This window comes from Malus sylvestris, chromosome 17 (genome assembly GCF_916048215.2).
Source record: "Malus sylvestris chromosome 17, drMalSylv7.2, whole genome shotgun sequence".
Taxonomy (NCBI): domain Eukaryota; kingdom Viridiplantae; phylum Streptophyta; class Magnoliopsida; order Rosales; family Rosaceae; genus Malus; species Malus sylvestris.
Window position 1 is genome coordinate 30,534,363 of NC_062276.1, and position 15,812 is coordinate 30,550,174.

Here is a 15,812-nt window from a genome sequence, read left to right on the forward strand (position 1 = left end):
AAACATAGTATTATGGATTCTGATATTCTTTTTATTTTTAAATAAGATATTTTATATTCAAATCTCGATAATCGTGAGATTAAAACCAAACTTTTTCTCTATTTTTTAATGTAGATATATTGTTATATCAAAGATAAATTAAAATTCATAGCATGCATATCTTTTGTTTTTCAAAAACAGTAGGACGTGTAGTATTATTGTAAGCTCATGTAGTTGAAAAATACGATCCCTCCATCATTCCATAATAAAAGGAGCAATCTCGTAGTTTTTGGTATGTGAAGATACGTTATTAGGTGTTCTGTTTTATTTTACCATTAAGAAATATGGTGCTAACTAATATATTGGATGATATAAATGATGTTTGATTCGCCATAACCCCTCATTATTTTAGTGAAAAGATCATGTATAATTGTAGGATTTAGACGGATGGGTAGCAAATCACCTTCAAATTACTTGTTCATTGGTTAATTAACAACTTGGTAATTGAGATGGGCAAACAAATTTGCAGTGCACATTTTGACTGTGGGTATTACCTACCCTATATTAACTCATTATTGAAAGGGGTGAGATATTCACACACTCCTTTTTACTTCTCACACACCATTTTAATTTTCGACCATCTGACCAGATGAATTGAAGAATATCAAATGACAGAAATTAATAAGGGGTGTGCTCCAAGTCACACGAGTTATGTTGTCCACGTATTAGGCATGTGTGGGGGCGTGTTGAAATAGATCCCACATTGGTGAGAATGGACCTTGTATGTGCTTATAAATAGTTAGGCTACTCCTCATATTACCAATTAGTTTTATGGTGGAACCTTAACTTTCTTCATGGTATCATAGCAGGTTGTCCCATATGTGAAGCCCAACGACCACACGTGCTCCACGTCATACGAGTCATGTTGTCTACGTGTTAGGCATGTGCAGGCGCGTGTTGAGAATGAATTCCACATTGATGAAGATGGACCTTGTATGTGCTTATAAGAAGTTGAGCTACTCTCCATATTGCTAATTGGTTTTATGGTGGAACCTCACCTTTCTTTATGGTATCATGGCAGGTTGTCCCACGTGTGAAGCCCAACGGCCACACGTGCTCCGCGTCACACAAGTTATGTTGTCCACGTTTTAGGCATGTGTGAGGGCGTATTAAGACTGCATCCCACATTGATGAAGAGGGACCTTGCTTGTGCTTATATAGTTGGGCTATTCTCCATATTGCCAATTAGTTATATAGTGGAACCTCAACTTTCTTCATGGTATCAGAGCAAGTTGTCTTATGTGTGAAGCACAGTCTTATGTGTGAAGCACAACGACCACACATGCTTCACATCACACGAGTTATGTTGTCTACATGTTAGGCACTGTGAGGGTGTGTTAAGAATGAATCCTATATTGATGAGGAGGGACTTTGCATGTGCTTATAAGTAGTTGGGCTACTCCCCATATTGCCAATTGGTTTTATGGTGGAACCTCAACTTTCTTCATGGTATCAGAGCAGGTTGTCCCATGTGTGAAGCACAACGACCACAAGTGCTCCACGTCACACGAGTTATGCTGTCCACGTGTTAGGCACATGTGGGGGCGTGTTGAGAATAAATCCCACATTAGTGAGGAGGGACCTTGCATGTGCTTATAAGTAGTTTGGTTACTCCTCATATTGCCAAATGGTTTTATGGTGGAACCTCAACTTTCTTCATGGTATCAGAGCATGTTGTCCCACGTGTAAAGCCCAATAGCCACACGTACTCCACATCATACGAGTTATGTTATCCACGTGTGGGGGCGTGTTAAGAATGAATCCCACATTGATGAGGAGAGACCTTGCATGTGCTTATAAGTAGTTGGGCTACTCCTCATATTGCCAATTGGTTTTATAGTGGAACCTTAACTTTCTTCATAGACTAGTCTCGTACTCAAGTGGGAGAATGCTAGAATAAGAGTATGTGTGATTAATGAGTTTTAGGTGGGCTATATTGTATTCGATCTAGTATAGGAAAGTCTTATTGATAGTGGAATGCCAATATCATTACAGATGAATGCCAATATCATTACAGATGGATTGTTTATTGGCATTGAAATCAATTTCTTATTGAACAAGGAAACACATTTAGTTTCCTATGTGGATTTTAATAGGGAATCCTAGTTGGTTTTGGCAAAGATTGATATCTATATATAATGGCCTCTACTTTCACAGAGATTACGCTCATTCTTGAACTTCAAACCTATTATGAGTCGAGCATTCTATTTTTTGTAAGAGAGGAGAACGTTCACTGAGAGTTTTGGTGATATGGCTTCAAGTTCTGGAAATTCTGCAGGTGAGTTTTTGTTCTATATTCGTTATAATACAAGTAAAGTGGTTTGGTGTCTTGATAAATTATGATTCATGTCTCAACCTTATTCTACATACATCCCAAAAAAAAAAAAACATTGCCCGCAAGACTTGCCTTGGAACCAAGTTGGGTATAGTAGGGCCTACTGATTGGCCTTTAATTTTTGGGCTGGTGGAGCAATGTTTTTGAGTTTTGGGCAATATTTTGTGCCCTTGCCTTCCACCACTAGAACTGTTCTACTCAAGTTTAGAAATTAAGGGTGCATTAGTGGTTGGTTGCATTAGGGTATTTGATGGTATTTTTCGAAGAAATGTGGTGAACAAGTAAAGGTTTTAATTTTTAATGGGCGTAGATAGAAATTGGGGTAAAATTGAATGAGAAGTGGTGTCTAAATAGAAAAATTCTTAGTTGTAATAAGGATGTGTTCGTGGCAGGAATTTCCGCTGGGGATGTTTCCTGGCCGACGAGCACACAGCTCCCCTGGAGGTTGGCGCCGGTTGAGGGCTGCTGTCGGGCTTCTGCTTTGTTTCTGGGCGTTGTCGGGCAAGTCTCGTCGGGCAAGGCTCGTCGGGCAAGGCTCTTCGGGCAAGGCTGAAAGAGAAGGACAGAGTTAACTTTGAGAGGTGCCTTTGTGGGGCCTTAGGTATTGGCCTTGAGGCTCACAATCAAGGTTAACATTTAGGTGCTCAGGCGTGCCACTGCCATCTTTAGCATGGCAGATGTAAAATGGTTGTCGTTCTTTCATTGTATATATATGTATGTATCCAAGAAACCGTGTTTAGTTATAACAGGTGCCTTTGTGGGGCCTTAAATGTATGCCTTGAGGCTTCCCATACATAACTAAACCAGTACTCGAACGCATCATATGTATTCTTGTGATTGTAGGAGTCTTCTAACTATTATATTTCTGATTACCCGAATCCAAGGAATAGAACGAACCCAAATGGGTGCCTTTGTGGGGCCTTAGGTGTAGGCCTTGAGGCTTCCCATCAGAGTTCATTCTTATGCTTAGACTCTTAAGATCGCTGAATAGGATGAATCCAAATGGATGCCTTTGTGGGGCCTTAGGTGTAGGCCTTGAGGCTTTCCATTAGAGCCCATCCCATGCTTAAGCGTTCTATGATAATCATGATATAATAGAAAGAAAACTAGAAGGTAGGTCGATTACTTGCGCCCCAAGTAACTTCGGACTTCTCGTTTATCAAGGATTGTCGTGGATGGGTTAAGTCCACATAAAGTTCTTTTTTATGCCTTGAGGCCAAGGACTTTTAAACTAATCAGATTTACATGCCTGCGGGCTTAAGACTTGGATCTAATTTAAGCATTGAAGATATATTTAAATCAGATCCAAGTGTTGAGAAAGCTTTGTCATCGTGATTTTGCTAGAAACAGCTTGTATATAACTAAAAACATACAACATATTGAAGGAATTATTTTGAAAAACTTGTTCATTTGAGCAACATCATATAGCATGCAATTAACAATTAAAAGGCGGAATCATGCTTGTATGTACTCAAAAACAAAACATGACCATGAAATTCAAAGCCTAGTAGATTGGTGAACCAATAATCAACTCAAAAACAAAGTGAGTTGAAATTAATACCTTTGTAGATTCCTCTTTGCATAAGCAAAGGCTAATCACCCAAAGAGATAAGGGCCTTCATTCCTTGCTTCTTAGATCCATGGATTTGGATGGAAGAATAGGTTCTCCAAGTTCCCAAAATTGAGAACCTCTAATTCTCGACACCAAGGTTCGATTGTAGAAGAAATGAGTGACCTTGGAGTAGTAGGATTGCTAGATGTACCCTCCAAGGTGTTGGCCTCTTTAGAGAGAAATGGAGAGACAATTCTCACCAATTTTCCCCAAAATAAACCCATTTAACACTTAATTCATATTTAGTTATAAAGTCATTTATATAGTCACTTCTTTAAGTGATCTAAATAACCAAACAACCCTAATTCATCTTCATGGCCGGCCATATAGGGATTTATGGGCTTTTGGGCTTTAATGAATCTTTATTCATTAAATTGTCATACAACTTAAGTTAATGGGCTTGACGTTCGAAGCCCATTAGGCCTTAAGGTCCAAAACTATCCCGAAGTCTTTAACGAACTTATTCGTTTGATTAATTAACATATTAATTAATCCTTGCCATAAATAAATGATTAAACCATTTAATCATTCTTACTCATTTCCGTTTAATCTCCAATCTCCACCTTTCACGGTGTGCGATCCATTAGGTTCCTTTTAGCGAGGCAGTGGGCGATTAAAACCATTTTACATCGATTGTGAATTGAAACTATTTTCAATTCTCCCTTTAGTGATTATACACGTCTAGGGCTTCCACAAACCATGAGTGACACCTAGCAGCATATCATGGTTACCCAAGCTAATCAGAAGAGGTTAGAGAACCTATTCAGTTCGAGATTACAAATGCAATACGGCCCTTCTCTAATCTAATACTCTTGACCACATTGTTTGGTTTGATAGTTTATTTTCTCATGTCTACTATCCAATGTGTGTCTTGTGCTTATATGATTACCTTGAATGTGATTAGGAACGCATTCCCAAATCTCATTCATACTCTGGCCAGAGATTCAAATCATATCAGAGAGTATTCTCCTTCAAACGGTTTGAAGGTTAGAGATCCCTTGTTGCGCATTCACTTGTCTCCATAGCTAAGCGGCTTGACCCCAACGATGCCGTGGACACCCTCCTGGTGGGATGACTTTGACATAATCAAAGATCAAGGTCTTAACCACAAGACAACTATGATGCCTCAGGTCAAAGGACTAATTTGCATTATCCCAACCATGAGTTCTCATGTGACATGGAATATGAGAACTCTTCGTTGATCGCGTTCAGTGAACTCATTCTCTATTGAGCACCTACCGTACTTGTCTTGATGTCACACACACCAATGACTAGAGACTAATCACTCTCCCTGAGAGAAGACATAGTACGTACCGATCTTGACGGACTGTCAATGCCCAATTGGCAATCCTATGATCAGGAACGTTTAGGATGTGTCTACGAAAGAATGGTCTCAAGAATCTAACTTCATTAGATTACATTCTCCCAATCACAAATTCCTTGGACTTTATTGTTTAAGCATATAACATTTATATGAGACGGCTCAAACAATAATCTATGCCCTTTATATGTTAAACTAGATTAGTTTAACATGTGAAATGTCCGTAAAGTATCATCACATGATTGGCTTTAGGGCACATTTCCAACACATATCGCTAGACTTTAAAGAAAGAAAAGACAAAGACAGAACAAAGCAGGTTGGGCAAGATTAAACCTTATCAATTAAGGCTGGTCGTCTTGCAGGTCCCTATCTTTGTGGTTCTATCAAAGGTCTGAAAGCTTAGGTGGAGAGGGGAAAGGAGAATACAAAAGGGTGAATCGATACTACAACAAGTTTGAACAAGGTAGCAGAGCTATTACAAAGTTTAGGAGAAAAGATTATCCCGAGGGGGATGAAAGCTTGGGCTGACTACAGCTTCGTTTGAAGGCAAATTTGGCTTTTTGAGCAGAGTTTGTGCTTTTGTTTGTTTGATTGAGTGTCCTTATTCCTGTCTTCTCTTCCTCCTTTTATAGACTACTCGGTTTGGCTCCTGTAGCAACAGCTTTGCCCGAATGCGGTCTGAGGGTGATGACTCATCAGCTTTATTACATGTAATGCCACCATAAAGTACTTTATGGGCTGTGCAGTCTGATCAGTCTATACCACTTGGTCCTTGAGTAGGTAGGCAAGTGGCCTTTGTGAATTGTATCAAGTCAGAAAATGCCCTTTCCTGCCTTCCCAAGTCTCGGCTGGGCTTTGATCTTCTATTCCTCCAGGCCTCCTTTTGGGCCGACTCCATCTTTGGGCCAAAAATCAAGTTTTGATCCAAACAGGATGCAGTTATGTGATTGTATTTCTGATGAAAAAAATCTCTTAATTAAAAAATTCTCTTAGTCAATTAAAATTTCCTTTTCTTAGTTAATTAAAATCATGTGATGTTACAAGCTGGCCATATACAAATATTACGCTCACCTTATTTTCAATTTAATGTAGAACTTAAAAGGTAAAATTTGAACTGTTATTTTTTATCAATTAAAAAATAATAAAAAAATAAAATTTGAAAGTGCGATCCATCATAAAATTCTAAATTGACTGGATCGCCCCTGTTTTCTTTGGAAAACTATCTAACTTTGGATCGCCCTTGTTTTCTTTGATAGCTAAATATGTTGTGGTTGTGGAACTCCAAGTTTATTTAGTAATGTTGAATTTTGGCATCATATGTGGTAATATGTTTATGATTGAACCTCGATCTACCAAGCCCTAGGGACTTGGAGTTTTGGTTTAAATTGTCTCTCAAACTGGTGGTGTTTCCTGTGTACATATACATGAGAAGATTTCCTGTGGAACAAAATTACCGAAATATCCTAGGTGCGTAAAAGTGAAACTCTTAAAGATAGGGTGACTGAAATGATCCATGTACGTGAAAGTGAAATTCCTGAAGATAGGGTGGCCGAAATCCTGTCCAGGTTGCCGCCGAAGTCTCTGATGCGGTTCAAATGTATACGCAAGTCTTGGTGCACGGTCATCAACAATCCAAGTTTTATGGCCAAACACCTCAGCAATTCCGTTGACAACAAATTCTCATCCTCCACTTGTATCCTTCTCCACCGTTCTCAGATGCCCGTTTTCCCGGACAGAAGTTGGAAACGAGAATATTTCTGGTCCATGATTAATCTTTCCCAGGATAGTGATGAGCACAACCTTTATTATGATGTTGAGGACCTAAATATACAATTTCCATTGGAAGATCATGATCATGTATCGATTCATGGCTATTGCAATGGGATTGTCTGTCTAATAGTAGGGAAAAATGCTGTTTTATACAATCCTGCAACGAGGGAACTGAAGCAACTACCTGATTCATGCCTTCTTCTACCTTCCCCTCAGGAGGGAAAATTCGAATTGGAATCGACCTTTCAAGGAATGGGATTTGGCTATGATAGCAAAGCTAAAGAATACAAGGTTGTGAAAATTATAGAAATTTGTGAGTATTCAGATGATATGCGAACTTTTTCTCATCGTATTGCTCTTCCTCACACGGCTGAGGTGTATGTCACAACTACTGACTCTTGGAGAGTGATCGAGATTGAAATATCAAGTGATACCTATAACTGTTCTTATTCAGTATACTTAAAGGGATTTTGTTATTGTTTGCAAGTGATGACGAGGAATACATACTTTCATTTGATTTAGGCGATGAGATATTTCATAGAATACAATTGCCTTATAGGAAAGAATCCGGTTTTTTGTTTTATGATCTTTTTCTGTATAATGAATCCATCGCTTCTTTTTGCTCTCATTATGATAAAAGTGACAATTCTAGAATATTGGAAATACTTGAAATATGGGTAATGGACGACTGTGACGGAGTCAAGAGTTTATGGACAAAACTGCTAACCCTTGGACCCTTTAAAGACAATGAGAATTTATTGACATTTTGGAAAAGCGACGAGTTTCTTATGGTTACCTTCGATAAAAGAGTCATCTCTTATAATTCTAGTACCGGAAATCTCAAGTATATTCATATTCCTCCTATTATCAATAAGGTTACAAATCTCGAAGCTCTTATTTATGTGGAAAGTATTGTTTCAGTCAAGTGAGTTGAGGGCAAAGTTCCATTTTCTCCTATTTAATTTGTATGCATGATATAATGCTTGATTTTGCATTTTTTTAGTTTTGGTTTGCGGCCTTTGGAATATATTTGCTTATCATGGGCTACCTTCAGTTTTTGGGTTTTCCACATTTTGTAATTACTTTAGTCTAAACTCTCTGCACAATATTCTGGCTACAAATGCGAATCTGTACGAGAGGCGGTCTACCACTTCTCCCACATGTCCTATTTGCTTGTGCAATGATGAAACTGTTGAGCATTTGTTCCTCCTATGTCCATGGGTTCAAGCTGTTTGGTTTGGTGGGGTTTTGGGTTATAAGATAAACAGGCTGGCTATTAACTCTTGGGTAAGTTGGCTGCACGCTATTTTTAATCCTGCTATTGGTAATCCTTCTGAGTTGTTATGGACCCAAAGAATGGTGGCTTACACTTGTTGGCATATTTGGAAGGCCAGATATGCTTTTGTGTTTAACAAGGTGCGAATCAACCATTTAAATGTTGTTTTGGCCATATCTAATGCAGTGGGGTCTTTCTTGGCTGTTTCCTGCGGCCCAGAGGTTAATCGGATTCGGGAGTGTGTCGGCCAGGTTCCAGGCTGCGCCCCCTTGTGGTTTCCTCCTCCACCCCATTTTACTAAAATAAATGTTGATGCCAGCTGGTCAAAGATGTTGTGTTCGGGGTTTGTGGGAGTGGTTTTACGTGACGCTGAGGCACATTTCATTGCGGCTGCTCGTTACCACATTCGGGCCCCCTGTGCTGCAGCTGTCGAAGCTATGGCCTTGCTGCGTGGATGTGAACTGGGTGCAACTTTGGGTTTTTATGAGGTTATTTTGGAATCTGACTCTTCCGAGGCGATTTCTTGCCTTTCAAATTCTATTGAGAATGGCAGTTGGGAGGCTGTTCCTACTCTTACAAGAGTGAAGCTCTTGGGGGAAGCCTTCCAGAACTGTCGCTGGTCTTGGGTCCCAAGATCAGCCAATATGGCAGCAGATGCTCTTACGTCGCGTGATTGTGCGGAGCTGTGTGATGTTGTTTGGGTCGATAGGCCTCCATCTTCGCTAGTTTTTGTGTTAAACAATGATGGTCTTCCTTGTCCATATTAGTTGTAGAAGGTAGTGTAGGGGGTGACGCCTTAGCCTAGTTGATGCGTCTGTGTTTGTAACTCCTTACACTGCCTTCCTCTTTATCTTGTCGTTTGTTTGCCTCTTTGTAGGCTCTCTTGTTTCTTCTCTAGTCTCTGTGCCCCTGGAATGCACTTTCCTTGATCTCAAAAAAAAAAAAAAAAGAAAAGAAAAGGCTTTTCAATTGCACTGTACAAATGAACAGTGTTTGGAGCTGAATTTCATTTTATTTACAAAATTGCCACCGCCCCTTCACTAATGTTCAGATTGGAATTTCTATTTATTTATGAAATTGCCACCGCACGGTGGAGAGCGCCCACGTGTCAATCATAGTGCAATACTTTCCCGTCCGTTCCATCCCCTCTTTCATTCCCTCATTCTCTCTCGATTCTCTCTGTAAACATCCATCAAAGCCCCCCATCCCTCCCTTTTCTCACTCTGTAATTTCCCTCAGATCTCACCGATTATCTCTCTCGCCATTCTCAGTCTCGCCAGCCGCGAACTCCTTGACAGCTCGGCATTCTCACTCTATATGTTCGGCTGAGAGAACTCATTCAGTCGTAGAAACGAGGTGTGAAGGTGCGGACCTTACCAATTCTGCGCTTTCTTTTCCAATTAATATCTGAAAATTGACAATTTTAAAATTTTGTTTTATTAGAAACGATAGGAGGAAGTGGGAAATGGCGAGCGCAGTGGACCCAATTTCATGGTAGGTTGGTTTAAAGCAGTTCCAAAATTTGCGATCGTTTCGGATATTTTTAGGTTTTTCTGATTCTTGAAAAAACCATGTTTAAGAGTAAATTCATTATATTTTAATTTTTATTGAATTCAGGTAACCATCTTCAATTTTTCGGTTTGATTTAAAGGAATTATTTAGGCAGAAAAGCTAGGGCTTTCCGGTGAGTTCTTCGGGTTGTACATCCGGGTGGCTTTAATTTGTTTAAATTTCGGGCTTTTGTGATTTGGGACTTATGGTTTGAAATTTACGTTTTTCTAATTTCAGTTCCCACTCAAAAGTTTGTACTGCCTCATCATTAGAACCGTTTCCTTCTGCTCTTCTTCTCGAAACAAGGTCGCATATCCACAGGCCATCAAGGTATGTCATTGAATTATATATTGTATATGTATGTATTGTATTATGCATGTGTGTGAATGCTTTTTTCTCTGTTAATCTGTATTGGTTTTCTTCTGATTTAGTTAATGGACTTTGTTTTTATTTCGGATACTTTGGTTCATGCTAAAGTTATTGAACGTACGATGGAACCAGTGATCTTTCAAAAAGGTTGGTTCTTCTATATTTTTATCCTTTTGGTTCTTCTATAATTTGGTTCCTGTATTCTTAATGAAGCTAAATTGAATAGCTGTTTTTCGTATACTGTATTTGCTTTTGTTAAATTAGTTCTTTTTTTTGTTGAAAAATGTTATTTGGTTTTGTAGATCAAAGTTTTTCAGCAAGAAAATTATCTGTCAAATTAAATTTACTGTTATAATTCTACATGTTTTGTTGAAAAATGTTATTTGGTTTTGCAGATCAAAGTTTTTTAGCAAGAAAATTATCTGTCAAATTAAATTTACTGTTATAATTCTACATGTTCTTGGTTTGTATTTATTTTACTTGATTGTGTTAGTGGTTGCTTTTGTTTTCACCCAGCTACAAAACTTTGCCTACACTGTCCATCTCTGTTCTCCGCTGTCCGTTACTGTAAGTCCTTTTTCTTTTTCCAGATTTTTCAATCCTTTTATGTTTCATTTTCTGAAATCTTCATGTTTCTCTGTGTGTGTGTGTGTGTGTATGTATGTATGTATGTGTGTGTGTGTGTGTGTGTGTGTGTGTGTGTGTGTGTGTGTGTGTGTGTGTGTGTGTGTGTGTGTGTGTGTGTGTATGTGTGTATGTATGTATGTGTGTGTGTGTGTCTGTATGTATGTATGTGTGTGTGTGTGTGTGTGTGTGTATGTATGTGTGTGTGTATGTATGTGTGTGTATGTATGTATGTGTGTATGTATGTGTGTGTGTGTGTGTGTGTGTGTGTGTGTGTGTGTGTGTGTGTGTGTGTGTGTGTGTGTGTGTGTGTGTGTGTGTGTGTGTGTGTGTGTGTGTGTCTGTGTGTCTGTGTGTGTCTGTGTGTGTCTGTGTGTGTCTGTGTCTGTATGTGTGTGTCTGTATGTGTGTGTCTGTATGTGTGTGTCTGTGTGTGTCTGTGTGTGTCTGTGTGTGTCTGTATGTGTGTAGTGGATTAGTGTCATATTGCACTTATTTAGTGGTTGGGGTGTAAGTAATGTGCTTATGCATACGTGTTTCTTAGTTTTAATTTAAGTTTTCTGCATTTAAAGAGTGGTTAAAGAAAAGTTTTATGTAATTGATTTTCTGCTATAATGTTTTGAATTCCTTATTTATATAGTTCTACATGTTCTTGATTTGCATTTATTTTACTTGATTGTATTAGTGGTTGCTTTTGTTTTCACCCAGCTACGAAAACTTTTCCTACACTGTCTTACACTGTTCATCTCTGTTCTCCGCCGTCCGTCACTGCAAGTCCTTTTTCTTTTTCGAGAATTTTCAATCCTTTAATGTTTCATTTTCTGAAATCTTCATTTTCAATGCATATGCAAATTTGTGCTGAAATTCCTCTCTAGGGATTTTCATTTGTAGTAGGATTGAATCGTTTAAATTCATCTTCATCATGAGAGTGGCCATGTTTTATTTTGTTGTCATCTTTCTTGATATCCTAATTGATTTGACTGGGTTAATATGCACTTAGTAATGCATTCTGGCAGCATTACGCATGTTAATTCAACCGAAGAGTTAAGGTTCTATCACACAGCAGGAAACTGGATTGATACTTACTACATGGCTATCAGTAAATGCTTAATAACAAATTTATACAGATTATAAAGGTTCATGCATTCACAATCTCATTTTGAACTTGAAGGTAGTTGAGCTGAATATACTGAAAGATAGAGATGCGCGCACTGCTTTCATCATTTCAGTTATGAGAAAAATGTTTGAAAATAAAATATATTAATTTTTGGTTCAAATTATTTAATCCACATGAGAGCTATTGCCTTAAGGTCATGAGTTTTTTGTTGTAATTGGCATTTCTTACGGGTCAACACAACACAAGCTTTACCAGAGCACTAGCTAATACTTTACTAGACTAAAGTAGAATGATTGTGTTTTCCAATTTGTCTGCTTGTAATCAATCAATAATTTATTAAGCCAGTAGACTAAAGTAGAATGATTGTCTTCCAATTTACTAGAGCACTAGCAAACAATCAACTTTTTGAATCCCAATTTGTTTGCAGCATGTCAGCAATGAATTAAAACATTTTATGGTGGATAATCAATTGGAAACAGCTTCAAATGGGAAGTTGGGCTGAGTTGGCACTTGATTGGGCTTTAGACTGAGAGAGTAATCTGGTACAATAGAGCCGATACTAACATCTGGTTCTGTCTAGACTCTAAACCACATCTTTACTTGTCACATTTGAAACTTTGAATTCTGGAGTTTATATAAATTTTAATTCTCATTAGTTAATGCTTAACATTTGGCCTTTTGTTTAGAATAAAATCATTCCAATTTTTTGGTGTGTTTTTAGGTGGGATTTGGGATATGGTATACGTTTGGCCTATGTGAGTGATCCCTGCTACAGGAATGGACCTCTGTTAAATTTGATTTTCCTAAGCACTTTCTTTTGTTTAATGTCAAAACTATTTATAATTTATATTTATAAGCAAGTGTTTATATTAGGAGGTGGTATGTTGACTAAGCTTAAGTTAGAAGGTGGAGATGTCCTTAAGGTTTAATACAATAGATAAGTGGGTTAGATTTCTCAACTTTTAAATTTCTCAACTTTTAAATTGAATGTACCACTGATGTGGGTTTTCGACCTTCTATTGGATTTACAATTGGGTCAAAAATTCTAAAGAAATGCATGAACTTGGTGGTTATAATGATGTGTTCTGCTGTTAGTGTTGGGTATTGGCAATGTGGATCAGATCCCATTTTCTGTGACACTGCAGGTTTCTGCCTTCGGGATTTGTGAAACAGGAAAAACGAATTTTGGGTGTCTGAGTCCAAGGCCATAAAAACCGAATCTTTCAACAGATTTATAGACCTTTGCAGAGTTATGATTAACAGAGACTTCGTGGAGTGCAGTATTTGAGTCTGGTTTTGGCTAAATTTGAACATTGTAATACATTGTTAAGGAGATACCTTGAATTTTCCCTTATCTGGACGGTACTGAAATCAGTAATGTGAAACCATCTTAGTTTACGTTACATTGTTGGAGGAAACTCTATACAACTTTTGATTTGCCAAATAATCTGCACGTTGTGTATATGCTTTATAGTGCATATAAGCATATCAATAATTCTTGGGGATGGATGGAGGGTTGTGTGGCTATGCTAGGATGATAGCATACTTTATAAGAGTGTTAGCTTCAAAACTGAGTTGCTATGGTGCTTTTTGGATTTCAGAACATTGGCTATGCTCTATGGTACACCAGCCTATACAATGTTATACGGAATAGGACCAAAATATTTGCTTTTTGAAAGCGCTAATGAGCAAGAAAACGGAAATCTGTTATTGAAATACAAGCATGTTCAATTTAATGTTTGTTAAAGGACCTTTTTTTAATTATGGTTTCTTCGGAGTTTCTTTTTCGTTCAATGATGTAAATAATTTTCATCTTAATTTGTTTGTTTAATATAAGTAAGGGTGCTGTGCGAGAAGGCCAAGGAAATATTAATGGAAGAAAGCAATGTCCAAGTGGGCCTTTTTAGTTGCAAGTTTCTGTTTCATGTCTTTGTATTGTTTCATACAGGTTTTGGACCTATAAAGATTTGGGCATGTCATGAGGTAAATGAATAACCATTTTGGGTTTTATGTGTTGCAGCCTGTAAAAAGCCCTTTAACTATCTGTGGTGATATTCATGGACAATTCCATGATTTGGCGGAGCTTTTCCGCATTGGAGGAAAGGCATTGTTCTGATTTGGGCTATTTAATTTATCGTATGTGTTCTTCAAGGTTGTTAATTGGTTGCTACTTATTGGTGATGTTTTCTCTTTCTTATTTTGTAGTTTTCTGGTTTGTTCTGTTGGATGTTTCACTTTCCAAAAATAACATTAATTTCCTGTTGCAATTTTTTTGCAGTGCTCAGATACAAACTATTTGTTTATGGGAGATTATGTGGACCGTGGCTATTATTCAGTTTAAACAATGACTGTAAATATTGAGTATTTTTATTTCTACTTCTTATCTTTCAATTAGTTAAGGTATAATTTTAGGGTTCTCCTTCTGGCACTAAGATAAAGGTATTTTGGAAGCTCTGTGCAACGATTTGGTTTGATTATTTAGGGTTTTGATCAATGGCAAGCCCAAAAGGCCTAACTATCTGCCTCTGCAGGTATGCCAGTTTCTTTTGATTATCATATCATTTTTTCTCAGACTCTTAGTCTTATCTTTTTGGAACTCCTCTGTCTGATATCTAGATTTGTGCTTCCCCATGTGGTTTCTCTTGGTGTTTTAGCTTTGTTCATTAGTTTCGCTTCAACGGTATACAAAAGTATTATCTTCAAAGCAGAGGGCATCCTTAGTTGAAAAATCAAGGCAGAAGCCTCAGGAAAGAATAAGAACTGTGACTAATATAGCTTTGCAGGTCATGAAAGGTTTGGTTTCTTTACCACATGTTGCAATAATTCTTCTTGCTCATTTGATTTACTATTGCACGCAATGAAAAAATACCAGTATGATAATGATCCTGTGCTTGGTACATGTGGTATTTCTATAAATAAGGACTTAACTCAGGTCAAGGGCCGTGTTCTTGAGACTCCAAGGTAAACTGTCACTTTTTTATGGGCTCTGTGGGGTGGGGGGGGGGGGATTTGCGACGTGGATATTTCAAATGAGCTCAATGTGGCTCATAGGTTATATCGAGTGCACAAATGAGCTCAATATGGCTCATCGGTTATAGAGAATTAGAATTTGCGACTTGGATATTTCAAATGACTAACAAACAGTAATCAATTTAACTTTTCTTCCCTGTCAGTTTTAGTGCTTTTTCTTTTCTTATTACTTTTAGGAGTTAATTTTTGAGATATTTTATGACTAACAAACTTGAATTTTTTGCTATTTAGTATTGAATTTGTAGCACAGTGGAAATATGTGGAATGAGGGCGATGTCTTCTACTTGCTCATCCAAAGGTTACAATTTTTTGCATTCTTTTGGGGTTTTTTTTCTTAATTTTATTTATGAAATTAGATGACTAATTTTTAAATAATGAGAAATTAGTTCTTCGCTGTGAAATGTTCATTTTTCGGTGTTTCTATTAAAACAATGAAATCTTAATCTTCTTTCAAATGGGCTGTAATTTCATAAGTTTTAATGTAAACAGTTCACTGATTATGGTTGTAGTGGGTTGGTCTGAATTGCAGGATTATTAATATGAGGAGAAGATATGCGGGATGAAAAGGAGAGCGAGAGAAACGGTGAGGTTTTATTTTCTGATTTGGATTTTGAAATTGAGTAATTTTCTGCTTTTGTGTCTTTTGAGTAGGTGTGGGATTTAGTTTCATGCCAGGGGTTGTAATGGGTGGATTGGATGTAAAATTTTCTTTTCGAATTTCAATCCCCCCCTAAATCTCTTCATTCCAACCAAACATTTGAGGATTTG

At 37.7% G+C, this 15,812-nt stretch overlaps 1 protein-coding gene, 2 long non-coding RNA genes and 1 pseudogene across 4 annotated transcripts; all 4 read left to right on the forward strand.

Moving 5' to 3' along the window:
- The first annotated feature begins 6,658 nt into the window (after positions 1-6,658).
- On the forward strand, positions 6,659-8,130 carry LOC126609801 (F-box/kelch-repeat protein At3g06240-like; annotated as a pseudogene).
- A 303-nt stretch (positions 8,131-8,433) lies between these two features.
- LOC126611961 (uncharacterized) lies at positions 8,434-9,120 on the forward strand. The gene has a single exon (XM_050280263.1). It carries the CDS (start codon positions 8,434-8,436, stop codon positions 9,118-9,120), a length of 687 nt encoding a protein of 228 aa, XP_050136220.1.
- Positions 9,121-9,316: 196 nt separating this feature from the next.
- LOC126609811 (uncharacterized) lies at positions 9,317-10,237 on the forward strand. The gene is made up of 4 exons (XR_007618297.1): positions 9,317-9,717; positions 9,797-9,851; positions 9,971-10,037; positions 10,142-10,237. It is a non-coding gene; the product is annotated as an uncharacterized LOC126609811 (long non-coding RNA).
- A 3,613-nt stretch (positions 10,238-13,850) lies between these two features.
- Positions 13,851-14,801, forward strand: LOC126609813 (uncharacterized). Of its 2 annotated transcripts, none has more exons than XR_007618299.1 (4): positions 13,851-13,907; positions 14,035-14,166; positions 14,293-14,545; positions 14,669-14,801. It is a non-coding gene; the product is annotated as an uncharacterized LOC126609813 (long non-coding RNA). The 2 variants fall into 2 exon arrangements; XR_007618300.1 differs by having other exon boundaries at positions 14,035-14,150.
- The last annotated feature ends 1,011 nt before the right edge of the window (positions 14,802-15,812 follow it).

What these genes read in the sequence shown, in the direction of transcription:
- LOC126611961 (XM_050280263.1), top strand. Translation starts at nt 8,434, where the DNA reads ATGGTGGCTTACACTTGTTGGCATATTTGGAAGGCCAGATATGCTTTT.